The 27,995-nt window shown below is 43.7% G+C and overlaps 1 protein-coding gene across 2 annotated transcripts in view; it reads left to right on the forward strand.

Moving 5' to 3' along the window:
* RTN1 (reticulon 1) overlaps positions 1-27,995 on the forward strand; it is a 167,705-nt gene that overhangs the window by 124,831 nt on the left and 14,879 nt on the right. Inside the window, exon 1 of one of the 2 annotated variants that reach the window (XM_063118191.1) lies at positions 4,993-5,213. The exons of the other annotated variant lie outside the window; for it this stretch is intronic. Coding sequence (XP_062974261.1) covers positions 5,153-5,213 — 61 coding nt within the window. The 5' untranslated portion in view covers positions 4,993-5,152. Of the gene's footprint in view, positions 1-4,992; positions 5,214-27,995 lie in introns of those variants that run through there. 2 annotated transcript variants of the gene reach the window in all.

Below are 27,995 nucleotides of genomic sequence, written 5' to 3' on the forward strand. Positions count from 1 at the left end.
TTGGCTACAGAATCGGACTCAAAGAGTACTTATCAATGGAACCTTCTCAAACTGGGGAGAGGCAACGAGTGGGGTACCGCAGGGCTCAGTCCTGGGCCCAGTGCTCTTCAACATTTTTATTAATGATTTGGACGAGGAGGTGCAGGGAACGCTTATCAAATTTGCAGATGACACCAAATTGGGTGGGATAGCTAATACCCTGGAAGACAGAAACAAACGTCAAAGTGATCTTGATAGGCTGGAGTGCTGGGCTGAAAACAACAGAATGAAATTTAATAGAGATAGATGCCAAGTTCTACATTTAGGAAATAGAAACCAAATGCACAGTTACAAGATGGGGGATACTTGGCTCAGCAATACTACAAACGAGAAGGATCTTGGAATTGTTGTAGATCGCAAGCTGAATATGAGCCAACAGTGCGATATGGCTGCAAGAAAGGCCAATGCTATTTTGGGCTGCATTAATAGAAGTATAGCTTCCAAATCACGTGAGGTACTGGTTCCTCTCTATTCAGCCCTGGTTAGGCCTCATCTAGAGTATTGTGTCCAGTTCTGGGCTCCACAATTCAAGAAGGACGCAGACAACCTGGAGCGTGTTCAGAGGAGGGCAACCAGGATGATCAGGGGTCTGGAAACAAAGCCCTATGAAGAGAGACTGAAAGAACTGGGCACGTTTAGCCTGGAGAAGAGAAGGTGGAGGGGAGGCATGATAGCACTCTTCAAATACTTAAAAGGTTGTCACACAGAGGAGGGCCAGGATCTCTTCTCGATCCTCCCAGAGTGCAGGACACGGAATAATGGGCTCAAGTGACAGGAAGCCAGATTCCAGCTGGACATCAAGAAAAACTTCCTGACTGTTAGAGCGGTATGACAATGGAACCAGTTACCTAGGGAAGTCGTGGGCTCTCCCACACTAGAGGCCTTCAAGAGGCAGCTGGACAACCATCTGTCAGAGATGCTTTAGGGTGGATTCCTGCATTGAGCAGGGGGTTGGACTCAATGGCCTTGTAGGCCCCTTCCAACTCTGCTAGGAAGGTTGAGTGCCACTGGCCTAGAAGTTGCCTATCCGTGCTTAGCACCTGGGCAGCAGGCTGAGCAGCAGGCACACAGCTCACCGTCTTCCCCACGATGGAGAGATGCAATGAATTTCTATTTAAAAGTTAGTCACAATTTCTGAATTGCCATCTAGACATCTAACTTTGCACATGCCAATTTTATGCAAATCTGTCATTACGTCTCCTCTTTTTTTGGGGGGGGGGTGATGTATGACCCTGCCTCTGCATCACAATATTGGTGCCCATGGCTGGATTGGGCTAAAGGGTCTGCAGCCCCCGACACACCATCTCAGGAAGTCCATTATCTAGCCCAGATTCCCAATTTTCAGATTAAAAAAGAAAAGAGCAAGTCTCTAGCCCTTGTAGAACCTGAAATAGGAGACAAAAATGTCCAGGCACAATTCTGAATGTTTCTACATGAGGCTTTAAATTGCTTACTCGTGATTGCTTACTCGTTTGTGGGTTCTTTACATGATGTTGTCATCCTCCAGGGCCTCTCCCATGCTTTGCAACCATTATTATGGGATTTTTCCTAATAAGGAAAGTGTGGTATTTTTTTCTGAATGGTGTTTTAAAGCCCTATGTAATTGCACAATTCTAGTATAGCACAGCACCACCTAGCTGGTGTGTAATGGAACATACAGAAAGGCAGAGAGAGAGAAAACTTCTGGGGGAAAAACATGTGTAAATAAGCTGACCTTAATCCTGCAAAGAATCCGGAAGCCCCAGTAAAGATGCAGGACAAGAACTTCACGGAGAAATGCCCTCTGCCTGTGAGAGATCAGTCTGCTACCACCTTTCAGTGCATTTAGCTAATGAATAAAGTCACACCTCTATGTTTGACTTTTGGACATCGATACAAATGTAGCATGCCTGCTTATCAGCAGAAGGGTCATCCTGGTTCATTTCAAATGCCCCCTCCCTTTTCTATTTTCTTTTGGTCTACCTTTGCAGAATTAGCTATCACTGCCCATAGAAAACAATTGAATGTTATCATTGCTGTAATGGGGAAGAAGCATAATCAACCCCAAAGAATAGTTAGCAGGAGTGACAGCAGTTCCTGTTCTTTCTAGCTCAGGTATTACTTCATGCCCCCACCCCTGCTTTTTTATTGCATTGGTCAATATTAAAACATTCACCTTCGCAATGTAATTAAAGACTGCCATCCTTCAAGAAGGATGCAGAGAAGCTGGAGCGTGTTCAGAGGAGGGCAATGAGGATGATCAGGGGTCTGGAAACTATGAAGAAACTGAAAGAACTTGGCTTGTTTAGCCTGGAGAAGAGAAGATTGAGGGGGAGACATGTTAGCACTCTTCAAACACTTGAAAGGTTGTCACACAGAGGAGGGCCAGGATCTCTTCTCAATCCTCCCGGAGTGCAGGACACGGAATAAAGGGCTGAAGTGACAGGAAGCCCGATTCCGGCTGGACATTAGGGAAAAAAATCCTGACTGTTAGAGCAGTACGACAATGGAACTAGTTTCCTAGGGTGGTCGTGGGCTCTTCCACACTAAAGGCGTGCAAGAGGCAGCTCCACAGCCATCTGTCAGGGATGTTTTAAGGTGGATTCCTGCATTGAGCAGGGGGTTGGACTCGATGGTCTTGTAGGCCCCTTCCAACTCTACTATTCTATGATTCTATGATCATACCATATTGCGTGGGGGTAATAGGTGGGCCGCGTGGCTATGTTTGGTTTGCATCAGCCCTGCAAATAGCCCTGCTTGTTATAACCATGTTCCTGGGAGGGACAGTGGTATATGACACCACTGCAGTGTTCTTCTACTTCAGATTTGAAATCTGTTGGAGGACATAGATTATGGTGTAATATGGGAGAGGGCCTTCTCTGTTGTGGCACCCCGGTTGTAGAATGCCCTCCCCTTGGAGGCCTGACTGGTGCAGACGCAGGCTTTGTTTTGTCACCAAGTTAAAATGTGGCTTTTTATCAAAGCCTTTGAGAACTAAATTTCCCTAAAGTTGCATATAGTTTTAATTGTTTTTACTATTTTAGTTTTTTACTGGTTTTAACTTGTTAATGGTTTAATACATTTTTAGCTGTGCAAATTATTTATTGTTTTATAATGCTTGAATTGATTTTATCTGTATGCCACCCTGAGATCCCAGTTATATAGGGCAGGATACATTTAAAATAAATAAATAAATAAATAAAAGAAATACTCCAGTCTTGTGATCTAGTCTGCTGGTGATGTTTGTTTGTATGCTTTTTGCGGGGTTAGGAAAATGCAGGTGTGGTTGAAGTTGAGGGCTGGGAGTAACAGTGCAATTCTCTACATATATAAGTCTTATTGTGCTAAATGGACATTTTACACCCTAGAGAGGCTTACTATGAATATAGTGTAAAAGTAACCTATGTTTTTCTAGTACATATTTACTTCATATTATTATTATTATTATTATTATTATTATTATTATTATTATTATTTATATAGCACCATCAGTGTACATAGTGCTGCACAGAGTACATTTATGTTCTGCCTTTGTTCCGGGAGCTAAGGTTCTTCCCATTTTTATCCTCACAACGATCCTGTGAGGTAGGTTCAACTGAGAGATAGTGACTGGCCCAAGGTCACTCAGTGAGAAATGGAAAACGATTGCTAGTCCCCAGGCAGCAAAATGCTCTGGCTGTGTGTGTGTCCGTGTGTCCCATTTGGCTGTTGTGTCTGAGTCAGTGAGTCTGCCTGTCTGTCTCACTCTCTTGTGTGTGTCTGTAAAAGAGGACTTCGATATGTGTTCATGTTTTCTGTGGCAATGCACTGTGTGCTGTAAAAGGGGATGCTTCTGTTTCTATTTGAGTTCTCTACAGTGGACTAGATCATTCATCTTGTACTTTGAGAGGAAAGCATGTTAAATGCTCTCCAGCAAAATAGGTAGCAAACCCTATTTTTGCGTTATTGTTATCCGTAAAATAGCTGTCTTTAACTCTCTGTGTGTATGGGTGTACATGCAGAAATGTCATGTGTGAGTTCAGTACTGGGGGCAGAGTAAGAGTCCTATTATAGACAACTAGCCCCAGGGCCCATCATGGCTTTGATCCAGCCCTGTGATGTCTAAAACAAGATAGAGGTGAGGTTATTCTCTGGGGGTGCCTAGATTGGTTTCACTGATGTATTTTTCACCATAGCAGAGAGATCTGTCAGATGGCAAAAGGGTGTTTATTTTGCCAGTTGGACTTACATTTCTGGATTATCCTGGAAGGGGAAAAAATTAGTCCCCGTGACTAAATCCAAGACTCTCTGGCTTGCATAGATAAACACAGTTCCAGAGCTGGTGCTGAATCTTGATCTCCAATTTCCTTCCCTACCATACAGCAGTGTTGTCTGCAGATATAACTGGGGAATCAGGATTAGTAGAGACAGATGGGCAGGAGAGCATGGGGCCAGGATTGGCAGCTCTTCGCCTAGAAATCCCAAGAAAATGCTGCGTTCCTTAAACTTCCCAAGAAATTTCTGGAAGAGGAAGAGTCACTGCTGAGTAAACACAGAGCAAGCCGCACCCTTTCCCCCCTCCCCACTTCTCCCTTCTCTCCCCCCAAACCTTTTCCATTCACACCCAATTTGTTTTTGTTATTTAGCACGCTTTTAGTCCACCGTTTCTGCAGCTTTATGATGCAAAATCTCCCCGCTCATTTTTAAATATATATATATATATATATATATATATATATATATATATATATATATTTATTATTATTATTATTATTATTATTATTATTATTATTATTATTATTATTTGCCAAGCCACCGCTGCATCTCTTCCCCGTTTTACAAAAGAGACTGGTCCCCAGGGGAATCGTAGCATCCTTTTGCTGATTTGCTGCAGTGGAGACCGCAGCGCGTAGAAGATGCCCTCCCCCATCTTTTCCTCTTCTGCTTAACAGCATCCCTCCGTAGCCAGTGCAAAGAGAGGGGGGGGGGTGGAGAGGGAGCAGCAGCAGCAGCAGTGTGTGTGAGTGTGAGTGAGAGAGAGAGAGAGAGACCCGCTCACCTATTCGTGCTTTGGAATGCTTGAGTGGTAGAAAAAGACGGTGCCCAAGCAGAAGGAAACACAGCATCCCGCCGTTCCTTCCTCTCCCCTGGCGAGATGCAAGCCAGCGCTGATTCTACGAAGATGGAATGCCTCTGGAGCAATTGGAAAGGCCAGGGTATTTTCCCTCCCTCCCTCTTCTGTAGTTTCGCATGCCTAGGAAAATAATGCATGGGGAGACTGTGGGTTTTTAACCGTTCTGTGTTTTTATTTTTACCACCACCACCCATGCCATCTCTGAGGCTTTTGCATGCTTCTGCACGCTTTAACAGGGGATCGCTCGTTCTGCCTCTTTTATCCATTCTTAGAAACGTTCCTCTCCGTGTGACAGGCGGCTGGCTACCTTCGCCAGCTAGTATGGAGCCGATCAGTGTGTTTGCCCATTTGACTGCTTGGGAGACATTCAGGAACCGGGGGTGGCGTGGCGTGGCGTGGCATGGCGTGGCGTGGATCCCGCCACTGGCGTTGGCTGTCCTGTGGCTGTCCTGTTTTGGAGGGAGCTTCAGGGCATCTTTTGGGGGGCAAAGGGACACACCCATTGGGAAAGCGCTGCCTGTCGTTCTTACAAAGGCCATTGCAACAGGGCAGTGGCTCAACTTGGTCCTGAGAGTGCCTTGCTGTAGCCTTCTGATCTTTTATGGTTGTCGAACTTTGCCAGCGATTCAGGCTTTTTCAAATTCTCAGCATGCTGGAAAGAAACAAAACAACCCCCTCCGTATTTCACGGTCTTGATCATCTGTTGAGCAAGGAAACAAAAGGAGCTGTCCTTCTGTCACCAGAGGTTTATTTTGAACACTGTCCCATTGGGGTGTGGCCGGCTACCTTCTTTCCTTACACTGCTTTTCAGCCATTTTTATGCAGACTTCTTTGCTACTCACAATCTTCCTTTGTTTTGGTACCAATTGGGGTGGAAGACAAAAACACTCCCTGTGCCCCCCTGCCCAGTAATCGTTGATGTATTTTATTTATTTATTATGTTTCTGCACCTCGTTCCATTTTAAGATGCTCTTTCTTTTTGGCAAGGTGCTTCTTGCCATCAATATAGAATCAGTATGGTTAATGTTCTCCATAGAATCTCTTTAGCCTAGAGTGAGGTTTACATTCAAGCTGCGTCCAACTGGAAGGCCCCGTGTGTGTATCTATTCAGACATAATTCCATAATAGAAAAAAAAAAAAGGGAAAAGATACAACACCCTGTTAACTGAAATATTGTTTCTTAAACCTTTGTTAAATTGGGTTCTTCTTCTTGTTGTTGTTTTGAGATGTAAATATCCATATGGGATGGTGTGACGCTGGTGTATTAAAAAGTACATTTCTTAAACTGGCTCAAGATTTTTCAAGAAGATTCTTCGCTACAGAATGTAAAATAGAAGCTTCTGATATTTGTACATTGACTCAAGTTGTAATCAGATTCGGAGGCTCGGGTTTTGAAAAGATAGGTGTGTTTTTCTAAAAGAGGTTGCACCAGTCATTTATTTTTAGTTGAAGCGTAAGTTACAAGGTTTCATCTAATATTTTCATTGCTGCCTTTACTTCTATGGGGGGAAAGACATATACACTAAGTCAACTGTTGAATCCACCTTGACTTACAGCACAATTCTATGCATGCCTATGTAGAGGTAACCCCTATTGAGTTCCCAAGTAAGTGTGTAGCGGACTGCAGACTTCAAGCCAAATTTTATTTTATTTTTTTAAAATGTGATTTTTCTAGTCTACTGCTCTCAGTAAATAACATGATGTAATTTATGTCCACATGTTTCTTCTCTTATCATCCTTTTTGAAACCAGGAGCTAATATTGCTTAAAATGCTAAAAATGCTACAGCTGACCTTCTAATAGAAAAGTATCTCTGAAAGGACAAATGTAATAAAAATAGTTATGAGTTTTTTTGTGTTAGAAATAACTATGAAATCCATAAAACCCATGGTGGTAGGTCCATTCTAAATAGAAAAAAAAAGAATATGCTTTTCAAGATCATAAAAAAGAAAAACAAATACTGATTTGCTAAGATCCGAAGTTGCATTATAGCCATTTTATAACGTCTTTGTTCGCAAGTTTAATTACTGCTTAATTTCAGGTAACTTTTAATTCCCTAAAGACAAACTTTGTTATCAAGTAAGGATAAAAGCCAGAGAAAATCATATAAGGAATTAGAAACAGATACAGGGAATTAGATTAAGAGAAATTGAAATAGTGCCTAGAGAGATGGTTGAATTGGTGGGAGGAGCAAAAAATATAACGAATTAAAAAATAAGGACCAGCAAACTAAGCGAACTAATCATGATACCATTTTAGTATGTAAATGTTCCTTTCAAGAATTACCAACTATGTTAGTTTTGGAATTTGTATTTTTAGAACATGCTTTTTGTAAACATCTTGTGGTGACTGAAATCAGTTCAACAACACCGTAATAGAAAGCCTTGAGTATCATTTTTGGTAGAAAAATACAAATACTATTATAAATAAATAGGTTGGCTTTAAAGTTCAGTGGGGATTAAAACCCAGAAAGCTTTGGCTATAGAAATCTAGCAAATAAATAATGGGTCATTTCACACATCAGCACACCTGGATTTGCTATTGAGTGCACCCTCCACAAAGAGCCAACCCTTGCTTCCTAAGACGTGCACCTGTATGATAATGGGTTTTGAAGCATCTTGTTGTCACATTCATACATTACATTTTAAAGTGTATCCTTAAATATTTTAAGTGTACACCTAGAAAACATAATGTGTGAATAAGTTCTTATTTTTCTCTTCAGTGAATGAAGCGATAGACTATCCTTACATGTGCAAACCAGCTAGCTTTAGGTGGCTTTACAGGCATTTGTAATACTTCTATACTAGTTCTGTTTCTACCTTTGCCTTAGATGTGTGTACAGCATATATTTCTGCCATATTGGATCCAGTGATGAAACCTCACTTTGACCAGTAGTAGACGTGTGCTATAACCTTTACCATTCTAATTTATGACAGGCGTTTACTAGTTTTGGCCTGGGTGAAGATGTAGCCTTAAAGATATATTAACACATGGTTTTGCATAAATTAAACAAATTAATAATTTAGTTAGCAGAATTAATTAATTAGCATATTGCCAAAACCTTAACATAGGTACCTTTTTGAGGTACTGTGAGAAAATGTGAGGACTTAAAATTAAACAAAGAAAGAAAACCCATCTTTCATGATTTCTTTTTCATTGCCTAGTATACAGACAACACACCAGAGACTGAATAATCCCAAAATATAAGGTGTACTCATAACCCTCAAGCCACCACTATCCTGATTAAAACTCCCCCCGTGATTAATATTACCTCCCACTGATTAATCCATTATGATTTAGTTGATCTACTGTTCAAAGCTTGAAGTCCCATTTATTTATATTACACACATGCACACAGATAGCTTACGTATGCATGATAAACACATGCATAAAATCATAGAATAGTAGAGTTGGAAGGGGCCTAAAAGGCCATCGAGTCCAACCCCCTGCTCAATGCAGGAAAAATAAATAAATTAACTATTTCCCAATGTATCACTATTTTCCATCTCTATAGCACTTTTTGTGCACAAATCATCCCTGCAATACATCTGTGGCTTCATGATTATTTCTATTTTGCAGCTTGGAAACAGGCTGAGAGATGGAGACTTGCCCATGCTTGCAATCTTGCACTTAGTTAGACTTGTCGAAGCCCCACTGAAATTAATGGGATTTATTCATGCATAATTAAGACAGGATTTCACACACACCCATCCATAAGTACAGGATCATTGCAGCTTTTGAAGGCAGATCTCCTCTGGCTAAGTCATCCACTGGACCAAACTCACTAATAAGAAATTAGTCCTGGATGCAATCCTTGCCATCTCCAGCTGGAAGGATAATAGATAACAAGGCATGAGAATGCTTCTCCTTGAAACCTTGCAGTGTCTGAGTTTCCACAGTGTAACGATCATCCCTTTTTGCTTACGTACGTGTGTGTGTATGTGTGTGTGTGTGTGTAAAACCTGCCATTCAAATTCCCAGAAACATGATGTATCATGTTTTCCTTGATCGCCTACAATATTTATTTACTGATTTGCACACTGAACCTCTGATGCTACCTTACCCGGAGTCAGTCTATTGGTCAGTCTCACCCAGTAGTGGTGCTCTGACTGGTACTCCAAGGTCCTGGCAGATTCCTTTTACCTCAACTATTACCTGGGATCCTTTAACTGGAAATGCCTGTATGTGCAAAGGCGGGGTCCAGAAGGCCCCAGGTTCGCTTCCTGGCATCCCCAGTTAAAGCAGGGATGGGGAACCTCGAGGACACAGGCCAAATTTGGCCCTGCAGGCCTCACCATATGGCCTGCCAATGCCCTTTCCTGAAAGGCTGCCACTTAAAGCGCACCTGGAGTTTTGGGGCAGTGGCTCAGTCAACTTTCACCCCTCACCCTTTGGGCTGTGGCCTTACCCACTGTGGGCCCTCAGTGTCCTTCCCTGGAGCCAATGTAGCCTTCGGGCTGAAAACAGTTCCCCACCCCTGAGTTAAAGAGATCTGAGGTAACAGATGATAAAAGAGACCTGGAGGGCTGCTGCTAATCAGAGTGGCCAATACTTGAGAGTAGATATAAAGTATGTTCCTATGAAAGTACATTCCCTACCACTAAGCCATAGCTCAACCCTGATGCTTACCTGTGTCTAGAGGACCTGGGGATTTGCTGGGTGGTAAGCAAAAAGGGATGGATCATTACACTGTGGAAACTCAGACACTGCAAGGTCTCAGGGAGAAGCATTCTCATGCCTTGCTATCTATTATCCTTCTAGCCGGAGATGGCAAGGATTGAATCCAGGGCTTCTGTGTGCAAAGCTTTGGCCTCTTCCTACCTATATGTATCCCTCCCTTTCTCGTTAGGAGTTCCCATGCCCCAATGGGAGGGAGAGTGGTGCACTGGGGATTCCCACTTGGAGGGCCAGCCCACCCCAAGCCCAGGAGCCTCCACAGGCCACATGGGGTGATCAGTAGGCCAGATTAAGTCTGCACCCCTATCCTAGAGAGACGCCCATGGGATTTTCCCATTTTAACTTCAGAAGAACCCTGTGAGGTTATTTACGATGAAATATTGGTGACCTGCTCAGACTATGACTGATCAGAAATGATGAACTCAGGTCTACCCCAGAGGACGACAACGAGGATGATCAGGGGTCTGGAAACAAAGCCCTATGAGGAGAGACTGAAAGAACTGGGGCTGTTTAGCCTTGAGAAGAGAAGATTGAGGGAGGGAGACATGATAGCACTCTTCAAATGCTTGAAAGGTTGTCATACAGAGGAGGACTAGGATCTCTTCTCGATCATCCCAGAGTGCAGGACATGGAATAATGGGCTCAAGTTACAGGAAGCCCACATCTGGCTGGACATCAGGAAAAACTTCCTGACTGTTAGAGAAATACAACAATAGAACTTACTCCCTAGGGAGGTCGTGGGCTCTCCCACACTAGAGGCCTTCAAGAAGTAGCTGGACAGCCATCTGTCAGGGATGCTTTAAGGTGGATTCCTGCACTGAGCAGGGGGTTGGACTTGATGGCCTTAGAGGCTCCTTCCAACTCTACTACTCTATGATTCTATGAATATCCAACATTCTGTCCTAAAACTCAGACTCTCCTCCTCCTCCTCCTCCTCCTCCTATTTACAGTCACACATTATCAATACACCTGTAGAAAACACAATTAGAGTGTTATATCTATTGTTAATTGTTGTTCCTAATTAATATCTACTATGCCAAAAATCCAACTGATTAATTGGAGTCCCATCTTCTGTATTCAGTTCTAAACAAAATGTTAAGAATGGGTGCCAAGTTGCTAGAAAATTATCCTCCTTTACTTCTCCTCTAGCCATAGGGAAAGACTGGTTAGTTTCTCCACCAGCATGACTGACCATATTTTGTCCAGATAACTCCAGAGTGAAAGTTCCTTGGCATTTTTCCAGACTCTAGCAATCTCAGGCTCATCTGGGAAGGAAATATAAACCCACTGAGTGGCTGGGAAGTTAAAGTTGGGGAAACCAATCTTGAGTACCATAGCTTTCCGCACTTGATTCAGCAATGGCATCTAAAACAAGGTATTCCTGGTAGACCTTATAGGCCTCATGGGGTCATACTGCAAAGGCTACACAGCACAGTGTGTCAAATGTAGATTAGCAATATTATTGTGAATGGCCATGGAAGCTCATGATTTTTTTTTTAACATCCTACCTCCATTAGGATGTGTGATTGTATATATCTGCAGACTGAATTCCTTTCTTTTCATGTACCACATGGCTTACATTATTACGAGATTGTCATAAGGAAGCAACCAAGATGTCCTCACCCACCCCCATAATGAATAAGACCCATTTACGGTCCTTTGCATATTTACTAAGGAGTATGCCCCATTAATTCATTGAGAGTTCTGACTAAACATTTATGTATTGTGTTGTAAAGTGATGAATGTTGTTGAAAGCAACACATTCTGACTAAGCTAGGATGAAGCACTCCGGCCCACAGGGGCTCAATACAGATAGCTGTGCTGATGTCTCCGTGTGGTGTTCAGGCATTCATTAACATACACACTGCAGGCAGGGACGCTTCCCAGATGATGTCACCTTGTCCAAGCGATAGCTAAGATGTCGATCGCAGATGCGCAATGGCTCAAGGCTGCCTTTTGGATATTGTCTTACAGATGGACTTTGATTTATGTTATTCATGTTTCATTCTTGGATCCTACTCTTCTTGTAGAAAGCTCAGAGCAGCTTAGGAAGCTCAGTGGTCCCTCCATCCAGGGCTTGCTTATCTCCAGCAATGCAGCAGCAGGTGTCTGTAGGCCATTTGCCAATACCGGTCTTTCCGTGAAGATACTGTGATGCTTGCCATGGAGATCTCTTTGCTTGCCAGCCTCACCACCTTCCAAAGCAGCTATGGGAGACTTCTGTGTGGGAGCTGAATTCCAACAATGGTATCTCTCTCCTAGCCTGATGCACAGCTTAAGATCAGCATCTGGGCTCAAGCTCTTCCCTGGCCAGGATAGTTTTCATGTTATATCTTTTATCCCAGCCTTCTCAACCCTGGTGCCCTCAAGGTGTGTGGGACTACAGCTCCCATAATCCCCCAGACAGCTATGCTATGTTAGCTGGGGGTTGTAGTCCAACTTATCTGGAGGGGAACAGGTTGGGGAAGGCTGCCTTATCCAGTCCACCTACTTATCCACATGGCACTTCTGTAAATCAGCTGACCACTCAGCTGAGTCCCATGATACTCCTATAGGTCAGCTAGTCACGTGGCCACATCTTACACATACAGGGAATCATAGAGTTGGACAGGGCCTTGAAGGCCATCTAGTCAAGCCCCCTGTAGGACGCTCAGAGCTCGAGCACCCCCAACATGCCGTTGTCCAGACTCTGTTTGAAGGTCTCCAATAAGAGAGAGGCCACTGCATCTCTAGATAACTGGTTTCCATTGTGGAATTGTTCTGACCATCAAGCTTTAGGAGAGGCATTTGAACTGCAGGGGGGACGGGACTGTAAGCTAGGAAAACCACCAATCAGTGGTTAGGGAAAGCAGGTGGGGCCAATGGAAGGCTGTGTGGCCATCCAGAGAACCCTGGAGCACCACATTGGGACCTCAGGTGGGCCAGTTTTAGTCCCCCAGGCCTGAGGTTCTGCACCCCTGCTCTAGGCTAGGGTGACCCTATGAAAAGGAGGTATCTTTAACAGTTGCATAGAAAAGGGAATTTCAGCAGGTGTCCTTTGTATGCATGCAGCACCTGCTGAAATCCCCTCTTCATCACAACCATTAAAGCTGCAGGAGCTATACTAGAGTGTCCAGATACAAGAGGGCAAGGCTCCTGCAGCTTTAACTGTTGTGATGAAGACGGAATCTCACCAGATGCTGCATACATACCAATGGCACCTGCTGAAATTCCCTTTTCTATGCAACTGTTAAATATACAGGAGCCCTGTCCTCTTTTCCATATGGTCACACTACTCTGGGCCCTAGCATGACTGGCAGTGGGATGCTTGGAGTTGTAGTCCAAAACATCTGGAGGGCATCTGGTTGTGTTGCTGCTATTTATTTATTTATTTATTACATTTTTATACTGCCCAATAGCCGAAGCTCTCTGGGTGGTTCACAAGCTCTCTGCTATATATCTGAGGCAATTTTATCTTCGTAGTTTGTTAGGAAGGTGGTTAGAATTTAATTTTATTTCTCCTCCTCTAAAAATAGGAAGTAACTATTTATTACTGTTATTATCTCTCTTTTCTTGCTCGTGGCAGTTTTTCTAGACAGACATGATGGGCTTTGCCAAGTCATGCTGTCTTCTATTATTATTATTATTATTTATATCCTGACTAGTATAACTGCTTTCTGGATGCTGTTGTGGATGTATTTTGATGGGCCCAATTTCCGAAGGTTTTCTGTATAGTTTTCTGATGTGATGCCGGTGACTGCTGTGACTAGTGGAATTATTATTGATTGAGTTATAAAGCATCATAAATGTACATGGCACTGTACAAAGAGCAAAACAATAAAACAACTCCCTGCCCAAATGGCTTACAATCTAAACATGTAAAATAAAATTTAATAAAATTTTAAAAGTTAAAATTGAGGGGGGAAAGGGGGGTAGAGAAGGGACCTGTTTTTCAAGGAGAGATACCCAAAGGCTTTAGAAAAAAGAAAAGTTTTCAACTGAGCCTTAAAAACTGAGATTGAAAGAGCAGTCCACAGATACTCCGCGAGACAGTTCCAGGAATACGGAGCAGCTAGAGAAAATGGGTGAATTCAAGCGAGAGAACAGACATATTTACATATGAAGCATGTTTGCATATGATTCTACTACTAAAATGTCCATTACTATCTCTGGCTCAATTAACACCCAATTGTCATTTGTGCTAAGAACCTACATCATGGCTTGAGCTTCCCAATGTACATCAAACAATGGCTTAGCTTCTTGCCTGCTATCATTTCCCATCTACTCAGCTTCACAGGTTTGTAAGTTCAGCTTTTATCTCCCTGGTGCAGAAGCCTCTTGAGGAGGAGCAATTGTTCTGTGGTTTGTCAGTGGTTTGTGAATTCAGACATGAACTGGATTTGTAAATCAGCTTCCAACCATGGTTTGATGTCCTGGTTTGGCAGCCCCTTGCAAACCATGGGCTGTAAGGTTCAGACGTGACAGCAGCTGACTTAATGCGAAAGCGTTATGTCTGAATGCGGCTTGTGGAGGGGGGCAGGGCTTGTATATTGCAAAGAGGACCCCTTCCTGTTGGCTTCTGGGCTTGCCAACTTTTGAACCAGCCCCTGTAGTTGTCACTTTAAAGGCAGTTTGAACTGCAGCAATTGTTAGGTGATCATGTTTAGGTCCACGCCATGAGAAAACTTCACCTGCTGATTTGTGCAGATCAAACTTCTGTTTAAAGTACTTGAGCATGCCTGGTCAAGCTAAAAGTGGGCTAGATGGAACAACTATTAGGTGGATTCACAGTTGCCTACAGAAGCAGACTCAAAGAGTCCTTATCAATGGAACCTTCTCAAACTGGGGAGAGGCAACGAGTGGGGTACCGCAGGGCTCAGTCCTGGGCCCAGTGCTCTTCAAAAATTTTATTAATGATTTGGACGAGGAGGTGCAGGGAACGCTTATCAAATTTGCAGATGACACCAAATTGGGTGGGATAGCTAATACCCTGGAAGACAGAAACAAACTTCAAAGTGATCTTGATAGGCTGGAGTACTGGTCTGAAAACAACAGAATGAAATTTAATAGGGATAAATGCCAAGTTCTACATTTAGGAAATAGAAACCAAAGGCACAGTTACAAGATGGGGGATACTTGGCTCAGCGATACTACAAACGAGAAGGATCTTGGAATTGTTGTAGATCGCAAGCTGAATATGAGCCAACAGTGCGATAGGGCTGCAAGAAAGGCCAATGCTATTTTGGGCTGCATTAATAGAAGTATAGCTTCCAAATCACGGGAGGTCCTGGTTCCTCTCTATTCGGCCCTGGTTAGGCCTCATCTAGAGTATTGCATCCAGTTCTGGGCTCCATAATTCAAGAAGGATGCAGACAAGCTGGAGCGTGTTCAGAGGAGGGCAACCAGGATGATCAGGAGTCTGGAAACAAAGCCCTATGAAGAGAGGCTGTAAGAACTGGGCATGTTTAGTCTGGAGAAGAGAAGATTGAGGGGAGACATGATAGCAGTCTTCAAATACTTATTTATTTATTTATTTATTTATTACATTTCTATACCGCCCAATAGCCAAAGCTCTCTGGGCGGTTCACAAAAATTAAAACCATAGTAAGACAACCAACAGGTTAAAAGCACAAATACACAATACAATATAAAAAGCACAACCAGGCCCTCCTCTGTGTGACAACCTTTTAAGCCCTGCCCTCTTTTGTATCTGGTCGTTCTAGTATAGCTCTTGCAGCTTTAACTGTTGTGATGAAGAGGGAATTTCACCAGGTGCTGCTTGCGTACAAATGACACCTGCTGAAATTCCCTTTTCTATACAACTGTTAAAGATGCAGGAGCCCAGTCCTCCTTTCCATATGGTCACCCTAGTGGAGCCTTTCTAGGAGCACCAGGTGTGTAAGTGAATGAGTGCTTTTTACAATGGCTGACTCTACATCAGAAATGATTGAGATGCTGTGGACTGCTCATCTCAGCCTAAAAGTGTTGGCAATCAACAGGTAAAATTTATATTTTCGGCAGGAGCGTACAGTGGTGGAGCACTAATGTGCGTGGTAATGTGGCAATCCTGCATTTCACATGGAAATCAGGCTGATGCAAGAAGCTGGACAAGATTATCGTGATGTTGCGAGTGGAGATGTCCATAATGATGTTGGATTTGACATGTATGTAATGCTTCCCAGAGGAACATAACAATATTTGAGGGAGCATCACTCCCTATACACCCTTGCCTGAATATTAAGATCTGCCAAGGGGGACCCGTTGGCTGTTGTGTCCAGTTATGGAAGGACCTCCCTGGACATTGGCACCAAAAGTGGTTCCATTTTGGCACCAAGTTAAGATGTGGCTATTTATCCAATCGTTGGGGTCTTACTAACCATAGCTTGGTTGGTTTGACTTACTAATGCTGGTTTTATACTGAGTTGTGGGGTGTCTGCTGCTGTGGCTTTATGAATTCATGTCAAATTGTTTGCATTGCTTGTATCCTATCTTGAGATCTTTTGATAAAGGGCAGCCTAGAAATACTTTAATAGATAGTTTAAGAAAAAAGGAAAAAAATGACAGTAAGGGAGACAACGGAGGAGCAAAGATGAGATTAATATGTCCCAATACAGCCACACGTACTTAAACATTGTTTCAGATATCAGATTCTAGCAGATAATTGGCAGATCAATTGTGGCAACGTGTTTACAAGGCACTGAAAAAAGGAAAGGAACCTCTCGTGCGAGCACTGAGTCATTACTGACTCTTGGAGGGACGCCAGCTTTCGCTGATGTTTTCTTGGCAGGCCTTATAGCGGGGTGGTTTGCCGTTGCCTTCCCCGGCCGTTATTAGCTTTCCCCCAGCTAACTGGGTACTCATTTTACTGACCTTGGGAGGATGGAAGGCTGAGTCGACCCAAGCCAGCTGCCTGAAGCCAGCTTCCGCTGGGATTGAACTCAGGCTGTGGGGAGAGTTTCAGCTGCAGAAACTGCTGCTTTATCCCTTTGCGCCACATGAGGTGCAAAAGCCACAAGGCTCTAGTCCCTAACAAATCTGTTGCTATTGTCCGAACTGGGGACTGAATAACATGTAAGAAGAGCCCTGCAGGGTCAGTCAAAGCATCCATCTAATTCTGTTCTGTGATATCCTTTTTGAGATGGTATGATCAGAACAGGGCATAATATTCCAAATGTGGCTGCACTGTATATTTCTATAAAGCCATTATGGTACCAACAGCTGTACTATCCATCCCTTTCCTAATATCCTAGCATAGAATTGGCCTTTGTAAAACTGCACACTGAGCTGAAGTTTTCCTTGAGCTCAATAACCATTATCCCAATAACGCTTTCCTTACTTAGATACTTCCAGTTTAGACCTAACCAGTGTTTATGTGAAATTAGTATTGTACTTAGAAGTCTTTGGTGAAGCTTCATGAATAGCTATTTGGATGTTTAGGCATATCACTGTTACTCAATGTACTCTTCTAGACGTGTGTACAAATTTGCACACATTGTCAAGACATGCATGTAATAGGGACCTTTGAACTCTGGCAGTAGATCACCCCTATGCACATGCTTGTTGACACTCTGAAAGAACGCCTACAGGTGGGTGAAGGAGTATTTCTCTTCGTGGAAGCCATGGTGATTCTCTTTCAGCAGGGTTTGTTCTTCTGTGGCCTTGTTCAGATGACACTTTGGACAACGTGGTTATGCTAACCACAGTTCATGTGGTTATCACTAACCACGCCTAGTGCTGCTACCACACAACCACGCCCTGCTGAGTGGTTTGCCTAACCACACCCTAACCACATAACTCTCCACTGATCCTGGTAGTCCTCTGACTGGTCCGTTCTGCATTCCAGCATCCCTTGTGGCATGCACAGCCCTGAGCAGCCATTTCTCAGGTTTTGCTGGTGGCCATGTTGAGGCTGTAGCATCCAAGGGTGCCCACTACATGACCCACCATGGCTCTCGGAGGCCATTACGAGACCTGTGTGCTCTGTCCCCACCTTGTGATATGTCCATCCTGGGTGGTCCCAGTACAAGCGTACAGGCGTGCCATGTGTGGGGATTTCGGGTGAGAACGCAAAATAGTGGCTGGCGTGTTCATAGCTGCCATGCAGATCTTGGCAGGAGAGATCCCGCTGGCCAGACAGAGCGGCTTGGCTGATTTCGGCCATTCTTGCTGCGTAGCTCTAGGATAGCATTGATTTAACCATGGGGGCCTTACAGATGACATGCTAAGCCACGTCAGGATTAGGGCTGCTAATCCTGTTGCAGCATGTGGTAAATGAAAGTGGTTAAGTGGTGATTATGTAGCAACCATGGTTAGGGAAAACACCCTACACAAGACATGCTAAGCCTTCATGGTTAGCTCAGAATGCTTAACCACCATGGCTGAGCGTGTCATTTGAACAAGGTCTATATGTTTAACAATTCTAGCTTTAATAATGCTTTCTTATACCCATTCTCCTGGGAGAGAAGGTAGACTAAGGCCATGGCTAGACCAGGCGATATCCCGGTGATCGCCCCAGGATCATCCCTGTGCATCCACATGATGCACAGGGCGTCCTAGGAGCAGGGAGGGATGATCCCTCCCTCGGCCCAGGATGTTGCCCTACCCTTTTTTCCTGCTTTTTCTGCGGTCTCAGGATGATCCTGAGACCACGGAATGTGTGGCCAGGCGTCATGGGTTGTTCCAGCTCCTCGCAAGTAACTGCATGGGACACGGAGCTCCTCAGGAGCTCTGTGCCCATCGGGGGTGGAGTGGGGGGAGGAGGAGGTTTTTGGGGTTTCTTTTAAAAAAAGAACTTACCTGGCATTCAAGCTCTCCTTTTCCTTTTAAAAAAACACACATCCAAAATGGTGTCCACAATGTTGCACGCTGTGTGTAGACGAGGGCGATGATCTCACAATCATAAAGTTGCAGGATTTTCACCCTCCAACCCCCTCGTCTAGCCATGGCTTAATAGGCTTGTAATTTGCTGGCTCTTCTTGAATTCCTAAAAAACAAAAAAACGTTTTAAGTGACAGGTTGCATATTCTGGTTAAAAGATTAACAATTTCACATCTGAGATCTTTAAGAACTCTCTGGCATGTGTTGTCCAGACCCGTTGACTTGTTAATGGGTAAATTGTCAATTAGTCTTAGAACTTAATCTCGTCAGCTCTGTTTCTTCAGATACCCTCTCCTGGGAAACAAAGCTAACCAATGAACACCCCCAAAACAGGTTCAGATGTGGGTACCATCATCTTCTGTACTGAAGACTCATGATAACAACAACAACAACAACAGATTATCATGTTGTAAATTCTCTGACATCTTCAGGTCCTAACCATTCAGCCACTTCTCTGGCTAGTTTCCTCCTGCTGTTCTAGTTAAAGAAAATTGTATTGTTTGCCACCTTAATGTTAGCAATATGATCTTCAGATTCAGTTGTGAGAAGGTTCCAGAAATGACGTTGCTTGGCATATAGCAAACATCCAGAAAACTGTGGCTGGCTAGATCAGGGGTATTTTGAATCGCAGCGATGGCGCTGAGAGTTGTCAGCTATGAATTCAAGCCACGTCGTCAGCTCCTGAGAACCTTTTGCCAGTGAATCTGGCCACAGCGAGAGACTCCTGCTCTCGAATCTGTTGCCCTACCTTCTTGGCTGAAGCCGTTGCCAAGCAATGAGTCTGCTTCTTCATGAAAGATCAATCTCCTAATGAGCAAATCATTTCTTGGACTGGTTTCCCCTTGTTTTCCAGTGAGACTGACGAGACTGAATCTTTAACAATAATGTTTGTGTCTGTACAGAGGTGCTTTTATTTATCTCTCCAGAGCAGAGATCTCCCCCATGCCTTGCAAATACTCTCTGTCTTTCTCACACACACACAATCCCAAGCTGTAGAATATCTGATTTATTGCAAAGCTAGTAGAGAAATATACAGTAGATCTTTTTGCAGTGACCCACAATCCTTTTAGTAAGAGAACTCACCAAGAGTATTTTATTCAAAATCCACCCCTTTGCCTAGTCATCTTTTCCCAGCCCTTATTGTTCCTCCTTTCTGACATGTACTGTGGGGATTGCCAAGAGAATAATAATATGCAAATGACTGCATGTCATCCAATACTGAACAGAGAAAAATGGGTCCAGTTTTAGGGAAGGGACTTTCAGAGCTAAAAAGAGCTGAACACCATGTCCATGAGGTCTTTTGGCATGGGTGCCAAAAGCATTTTGAAATGTCATATATAATAAGTCCAAGGAGTCTATATTGTAAGTCTCTGTCCCACCAACATAACAGGTTTAGTGGGGATGTGAGAGAGGGCCTTCTTGGTGGCTGCTTCCAGGCTCTGGAACTCCCTGCCAGGAGAGGCTTAGGATGGGTCCCTCTCTGTTTTCCTCCCCCTGGCAGGCAAAGATTTTTTTTTTTATCCCAACAGGGTTTGGTATGTAAGCTGGACTGTTGTTGAAGAAGGTTCAGTTGGGTTTGGGGGCTCTTTATTTCTTTCTATTTCCTTTTATTATTGTTTTAATTATTATTTTTGTTTTAATCTTGGTCTTATTATTGTTAGGTGATTTGAGCGACATTTTTTAGTGGAAAGGCAGGATATAAATCAAATATAAGAATACGTTAGTGTACGGCTTATTACTGGAGTTCTACCAGACCGGTTTTCATATAATAGAATCATATCATAGAATAGCAGAGTTGGAAGGGGCCTACAAGGCCATCGAGTCCAACCCTCTGCTCAATGCAGGAATCCACCCTAAAGCATCCCTGACAGATGGTTGTCCAGCTGCCTCTTGAATGCCTCTAGTGTTGGAGAGCCCACAACCTCCCTAGGTAACTGATTCCATTGTGGTACTGCTCTAACAGTCAGGAAGTTTTTCCTGATGTCCAGCTGGAATCTGGCTTCCTTTAACTTGAGCCCGTTATTCCGTGTCCTGCACTCTGGGAGGATCAAGAAGAGATCCTGGCCCTCCTCTGTGTGACAACCTTTTAAGTATTTGAAGAGTGCTATCATGTCTCCCCTCCATCTTCTCTTCTCCAGGCTAAACATGCCCAGTTCTTTCAGTCTCTCTTCATAGGGCTTTGTTTCCAGACCCCTGATCATCCTGGTTGCCCTCCTCTGAACACGCTCCAGTTGTCTGTATCCTTCTTGAATTGTGGAGCCCAGAACTGGATGCAATACTCTATATGAGGCCTAACCAGGGCCGAATAGAGAGGAACCAGTACCTCACGTGATTTGGAAGCTATACTTCTATTAATGCAGCCCAAAATAGCATTGGCCTTTCTTGCAGCCCTATCGCACTGTTGGCTCATATTCAGCTTGCAATCTACAACAATTCCAAGATCCTTCTCGTTTGTAGTATTGCTGAGCCAAGTATCGCCCATTTTGTAACTGTACCTTTGGTTTCTATTTCCTAAATGTAGAACTTGGCATTTATCCCTATTAAATTTCATCCTGTTGTTTTCAGCCCAGCACTCCAGCCTATCAAGATTTTGCTCATTTTTGTTTTAAACTGAAGCTTGAGCAGTGAAGATGTGCAGCATTTTTGAAAGCTCAAAACAGTTCAAAGCTCGAGCTTTGGGCAGCTTGTGAAAGGAGAGAGATGAGGCAAAGGGAAGGTTAATGGTTATGCCACACACAGTGTATGTAATGTAATTTGTGACATAGTGTATGCGTCTGCACATGTCATAATGCTTACTCCTGTGAGGTCATAGAGTTCTGGGCCAATGAAAGGACAGGCACAGAATGTTGGTAAAGGGGCTGAAGAAAAGTAAGTTGGCGATAGTTAGAGGAAGAGGAGAAGCTGAAGAGAAAGACCTCAAAGGACACCAGAGGGAGAAGAGAAAGAAAAACCTTACCTCCTGTGTTTCCAACCTCACACTTCAAGAAATGGTAAATTATCTTTTTAAACATAACAAGGAAACAGGCAAAGATATTTTAATCCCATTATTCTCAGACTACTAGCCCCTGTGGCAACACAGGATTTGCCACAACAATATACCAAAATACATTCACACCAACATCCAGAAAGCAGCCATACTTAAAACATGTTTCATAGGCAAGAAATTTCTGAATCAGTAAAAGACTGATTCAGACTTGGCAAAGCCCGTTCTGTTCATCTAGAAACACCGCCACGAGCGAGAAAAGAGAGATGATAATAATAATTAATAATGACTATTATTGGGGTGGCTCCAGAGCTGCCCTTCCATGAACAGAAGGGCTCCTTCCATTTGTGGAAGGGACCGAGATCCGGTGGAGGCTCCCGCTGGAGGAAGATGAAGGAGGCAATTCTCCGTGATTCGCACTCTCCCTGGAGCCCCAGTATCACCTCCTACACTGTTCTGGAGGGTCCCCCCAACAACGTTGCAGAACAGCTTTGCGGGGTCAGGAAGGAATTGGCAAAAAACACCTTCCCAGCCTCCTTCTTGCAGGAGAGTCCTGTGAATGGAGTTCCACTGATAGGAATTCTGGATCCAGGACAATGTGTTTAATAGTAATTACCCAACAGTTTGCAGCTTTTTGTTGCTATGGTAGTGTTTCAGATTCAGTCTATGGTAGACAGATTCGTTTCTCAGATGCTCTGCCATCCAGATGTTGGTGCAGACAGCTCCTGGGCACTGCAGAAGTTGCGCCAGAAAGGGCCAGTCTACAGATGAGGAGCAATTTATATTTTATTTATTTATTTATTTATTTATTTATTTATTACATTTTTATATCGCCCAATAGCCGAAGCTCTATAGCTGAAGCCCAATAGCCGAAGAACTATTCCATAGTTCTTCCTCGTGTGTGTGTGTGTGTGTGTGTGTGTGTGTGTGTGTGTGTGTGTGTAAAACAAAAAGCAGGCTGAAACTGGGAGCAGAGGTGATGGAAGTCCCCCCTCCAGCTGCATGAGAGCCAGGTCCAACAGGTGTTATCATGAACTTTCAAGTGGGTCTAGGCCAGCGGTTCTCAACCTGTGGGTCGGGACCCCTTTGGGGGTCGAATGACCCTTTCAGAGGGGTCGCCTAAGACCATCGGAAAACACATATTTCCAATGGTCTTAGGAAACTGTATTGACTGAACTATGTCATGTATCATCTTTTGTATTATTAAAGTTATTGTTATGCATTATTTTCATTAGCAAACCAGCCCATGACAATGGATCGTGTAGAGAAGAATGAAAATAATTTTATGGTTGGGGGTCACCACAACATGAGGAACTGTATTAAAGGGTCGCAGCATTAGGAAGGTTGAGAACCACTGGTCTAGGCAGAAGCAGCTATTATCATTTGTATTGTGTTACATTGTAATGGTTACAAAGAAATGACACACAGAAAAATCAGCCTGCAGTAACTTTTTTTCACATTAAGAAACCTTCGTGAATAGGTTGCCTGGATCTCTTCTAGGCAGACGTCACTAGAAGATACTGCTGGCCACTAGGCCAGTTACCAGCATGAAAGTAAAAAGAATAGCATGTGCTACCAATCAATGGTACAATACATCAAGACATATTTATTTATTATATTTATATCCCTCCCGTTGTTATGGGAGAAGCCCATGTCAATAGCCTTCCTCTCCCACCCACCCTAGAGATTTGCGGCCCTTGCCCTGACTTTTCAGCTTTGATTATTTGATTATTATTTTTAAAGTAAGGCTCAAGCTCACATATGTATTCATAGAATCATAGAATAGCAGAGTTGGAAGGGGCCTATAAGGCCATCGAGTCCAGCCCCCTGCTCAATGCAGGAATCCACCCTAAAGCATCTCTGACAGAGGGTTGTCCAGCTGCCTCTTGAAGGCCTCTAGTGTGGGAGAGCCCACAACCTCCCTAGGTATATTCCTTAGGGTGCAGGTGTCAAAGGCTGGATTTTTATTTCTGAATGGTTTGGTAGGCAGGCATTGGCTTCCCTTGCTTGAAAACAAGCTGGTGAGCATTTGGCTATGATGATGATGATGATGATGATGATGATGATGATGATGATGATGATGATGAAATAGTCTTGAAATCTAAAATCATGGCAGTTTCTAACATACGTGGTGATGGGACTGGTAACGTAGGAAATGTGTTATGGATTGTGCTATTCCATTAAAACTTGTATTGCTTGCTAATTTTAAGGAATATGTTCCTCTATCGTGCTTGCAAATAGTAGGAGATAAATTTTTAACAGCAAAAACTGAAGTTGCTTCTAAATGGAAACCGGATGGAGGCTAGGCTGAACTCTCCTCTCACGCAAGCTGTTTCCACCCCCTTTTCTTTTCTTTATAAGATTAATATCTTCTAAATAAAATGCATGGATGTGTCCGGATGTTGACAACTTCCATTTGTAACCCTCCTGTGTTTTCCCACTGCTTCTTGCAGAAAAAAAAAAGATACATTAAGGAGGAAAAGACAGAATAGGTGCACAGTGCCTTTTGATCAGTCATGTGAGGAGCCCCTAGCCCGGAAGCACCCTACATTCAAAGTGTTTTGATCAGCAGAAATTTTCAGAGAAGTTCCTCACATCTTTAGATTGCCAGTGAGTTTTGCCAACTTTGGCCTAAAGCAAAATGCAAAGCAAGATTTGGAATTTCCTCCCCCACCACCCCGGTCAAAACATCTGAGGAAATCCATGAAAATAGGAAGAGCTTCAATAAGACTAGCAAATCTTCTCTGGGGCTGTAGCTAGACCTAAGGTTTATCCCTGGATCGTCCAGGGGTCAAACCTGTTCATCTAGGTGACACACAGGGGATCCAGTGCTCAGGCAGGGGCGAACCCTGGATGATCCCAGGATAAACCTTAGGTCTAGCTGTGGCCTATGTGGTACTAAATGCTTCTGGTCTTGCCCCAGACAAGAAGAAAATAAAAGAGGGGAGTGCGTGATGCCACCACCCCACCCGAGAAATGAGATGGATGACAGCAAGCTCCTTAAACAGAAATTTCCAGCAACAATAAGAAACCCTGCAATCTTTCAATAGGATAGATGCCGCCTTGAGGCATATGAAAAGCTCTTCCATTATTCATGCTTTTGGTTGGTGGATGAGGTCACCTCTTGTTTCTCTTTTTGCATCTCCTGTGCACTCACCTCCCTGCCATCTATTTCCATCGCTTGTCAGTTCTTCACTGATGTGCTTGAATTAACAATCACCTCGTTCTTCTTTTTTCCGTCAAATACGCTCACGCTACTTTTCCCCTCCTTCAAAGACTGAAAGGCGTCTTCAAAAAGACGGCGAAAACAGCCATGACGTGATGGAGCTGGGAGTTGCTTTGATTATGATCACTCTGCTGTTCCTGAGGCAATTTTTTAAAAAAATGCCTAGTGGCTCATTATATCATTAGCCAATTATTTCTTTAATTAATGCGATGAAGCAATTAAGGAAGATCTTTGGGTTGTTTTATCTTCTGGGGGAAGTCTATACAGGTTCTTTACCCCGACCTAAATGCGCAGATCCACGTTTCAGAACACATGACGCAGCTGCCCATCCGCCGCTGTGCTGGGTTTTTGCCGCGATAATGCGCATATTTGTAGTTGCGATTTACCGCGACTTTTGGATCAACCTTCGACTTTGCGCCGCATTAGAGTTAAGTGTCGTTGGGGGAGTTAAATCACATTTTGACATGTGGGCGTAGCTTTCAGGGAAGGACAAAGTGATTGGCCGCTTTCCCGCCTTCCCACCTATCACGTCCTCCTCTGGCTCCCTCATTCCTTCGCGCTGTTTTCATTTTGAATTATCTGATTCTGCAAAGCGCTGCAGATAGAGCTTATAATATCAAAACAAAGAGGGGGGAACAGGCAGCCAAAGAGAGGAGACGTGTTCAGTCCCCCTCTCTTGAGCTGACCGCCTCTCCACCCGCGTCCTGCGCTTCTCCTGCCTTTGGGAAACCTTTTCTTTTTCAAGGGTTGTCCTTTGTAACGCGCTGTTCCCCCCCCCCTCGCATCCTCCTCTGCTGCCTCGTTCCTTTCCGTCGCCCCCGGAGCTCCATGGATAAAATGTATAGCTTCGCTCGTCTATACTCCATAGCATCATATGTGCGCATGTGCACATTAATAACTGCACTACAAAAAAAAATTCAGGAGATAAATCACTGTTGCTGCTGCAGTGTAATGCTCTTTGCCTAGATTCGAATCAACAAAAATTCGGGTTTATATTCAATGAGGAGCAATCCCATTGTCATATAGATGGCGGCCTGGATAGGCACTGAATTAGCAGCTGAACTGCTCAAGTAGCTGACCTAAATAAACAAACATACAGACACACACACACAAGGAACACAATTCAATGTGTTGCTTTTGACCTGCAAAACCCTCAATGGCTTGTTCCCAACAGACCGATCCAGGGCCCCACAGCTTTCTTGTTTTATTACTTTGCCTGGTTGTCATCCCACTATTTTATTTATTTATTTAAAACATTTCTTGGCTGCCTTGTGAGGGCAGTGGCCCTCATAAGGCGGCTTACAACAATAAAATACATTAAAAAAAAATACACCAGCCCAGTTTCAAATGGTTTATGACACGCTCCTCCATCCTGGTGCTCTCCAGATGTGTCGGACTGCAACTCCCATAATTCCCTGGCTGGGAATTATGGGAGTTGTGGTCCAATTCCAGTGCAGTTCTACCAGGAGGCACGGAGAGTAGCAGGTTTTTGCACGCCAGTTAGTTATTTAACAGATTGGTCATTGTCGGAATGATTTCTAAAAGGAAATTATGGCGTTTGGATTCGGGAGGGCCATGGCTCAGTGGTGGAGACCTGCTTTGCATGCTGGGGGTTTAATCCCCGTCAAGGAAAGAACCCTGCCTGAAACCCTGAAGATCTGCGGGCAGTCAGTGTCCACAATACCGGGCTACATGGACCAACGTAGGGTGTCCATCTGAAAAGGAGGACAGGGCTCCTGTATCTTTAACAGTTGCATAGAAAAGGGGATTTGTATCTGGGTCAAGAGAACAAGGGTCCTGCAGCTTTAACTGTTGTGATGAAGAGGGAATTTCACCAGGTGCTGCATGCATTCAAATGACACCTGCTGAAATACCCTTTTCTATACAGCTGTTAAAGATACAGGAGCCCTGTCCTCCTTTTCAGATGGACACCCTATAGACCAATGGTCCAACTCGGTATGAAGCAACTTGCTTTGTTCGTATGAATTTTTTCCAGGAATGAAACTGCAACATGCCCTACAAATGGGTCTGCCTTTGAAAACAGTGGAAACTTCGAAATGTAGCAGCTAAACTTCTAATGGGAGAGTGATGTTTTAAAATCCATTTAGCACCAATACTTCATTCATTTCCAGTCTGTTTCCAAGCTCAGTTCAAAGTGCTGGTTCTTTTTGACCTTTAAAATTCTACATCCAGTTTGGCCCCTGGGTATCTAAAGGACCTTGCACCATATGAATCTACTCACACACAACGGGCCCGTTCAGACAAACACACAAAGCCACGGTTAGGCTGCTAACCCTTTTGCAGCAAGTGGTTAGTGAGCGTGTTTAAATTGTGTTTAGGTAGCAACCATGCTTAGGAATGGTTCACACAACACACGAAGTCCTAGTTCACATACATGCTAAGCCAAAATGTTTAGATCAAAACGCTTAGACATCCTGGTTTAGCGTGTTGTCTGAACAGGGCCATTGGTGTCAGAGGAGACCCTGTGCTGTGACCCATTTCCACCACCATCTGAGGTGGCTCTGGTCAGCTTCTGTACCACAGGAGATTTGTCAAGCATTGTGCCTTTAGGTGCCATTTGGAAAAAAAAATCTTACTTTGATGTGCCTTTCAATCAGGGTGTTGGCTCCGATGTCAGTGGGGCGATAAATCTGCTCCGGGTTTCCGTCAGCAACCAGTCAGAACTCTAAAGGAAATCCATACCTTGAAGAGCTCCTTTAGAATTCTGATTGGTCCTGATGGAAAACCGGCGTGGATTCTCCACCCCACTGACATCAGAGCCACCAGCCTCCACTGTTTTCAGGAGGGTGTTATTCTATCCGTTCTTGCTTCTGGTGCTGTTTATTCTTGTCTCCTGCTTTTGTGGTTATTTTTGTTTTATCGAGAGCAGTTTTACATAGACGCTTTCAGGGTCCTATTTTTAGATGGAAAGGCAGGATTAAAAAAAATCTAAATAAATGAACAAACAAGCGAAGCTGCATTTCTCATCAAGTGCAGATAGCCTATACTGGCCGTGGCTGAGCTCAGCGTGCACTCAGGAGCAACCTTTTGATCCCATAGTGATGGAGGAGCAATCCAGCACTGGCTGACCAAGAAGAAACCTGCAGCTGCCCTTGGCTCAAA

Source organism: Elgaria multicarinata, chromosome 2 (assembly GCF_023053635.1).
Source record: "Elgaria multicarinata webbii isolate HBS135686 ecotype San Diego chromosome 2, rElgMul1.1.pri, whole genome shotgun sequence".
In the NCBI taxonomy this organism is placed as follows: domain Eukaryota; kingdom Metazoa; phylum Chordata; class Lepidosauria; order Squamata; family Anguidae; genus Elgaria; species Elgaria multicarinata.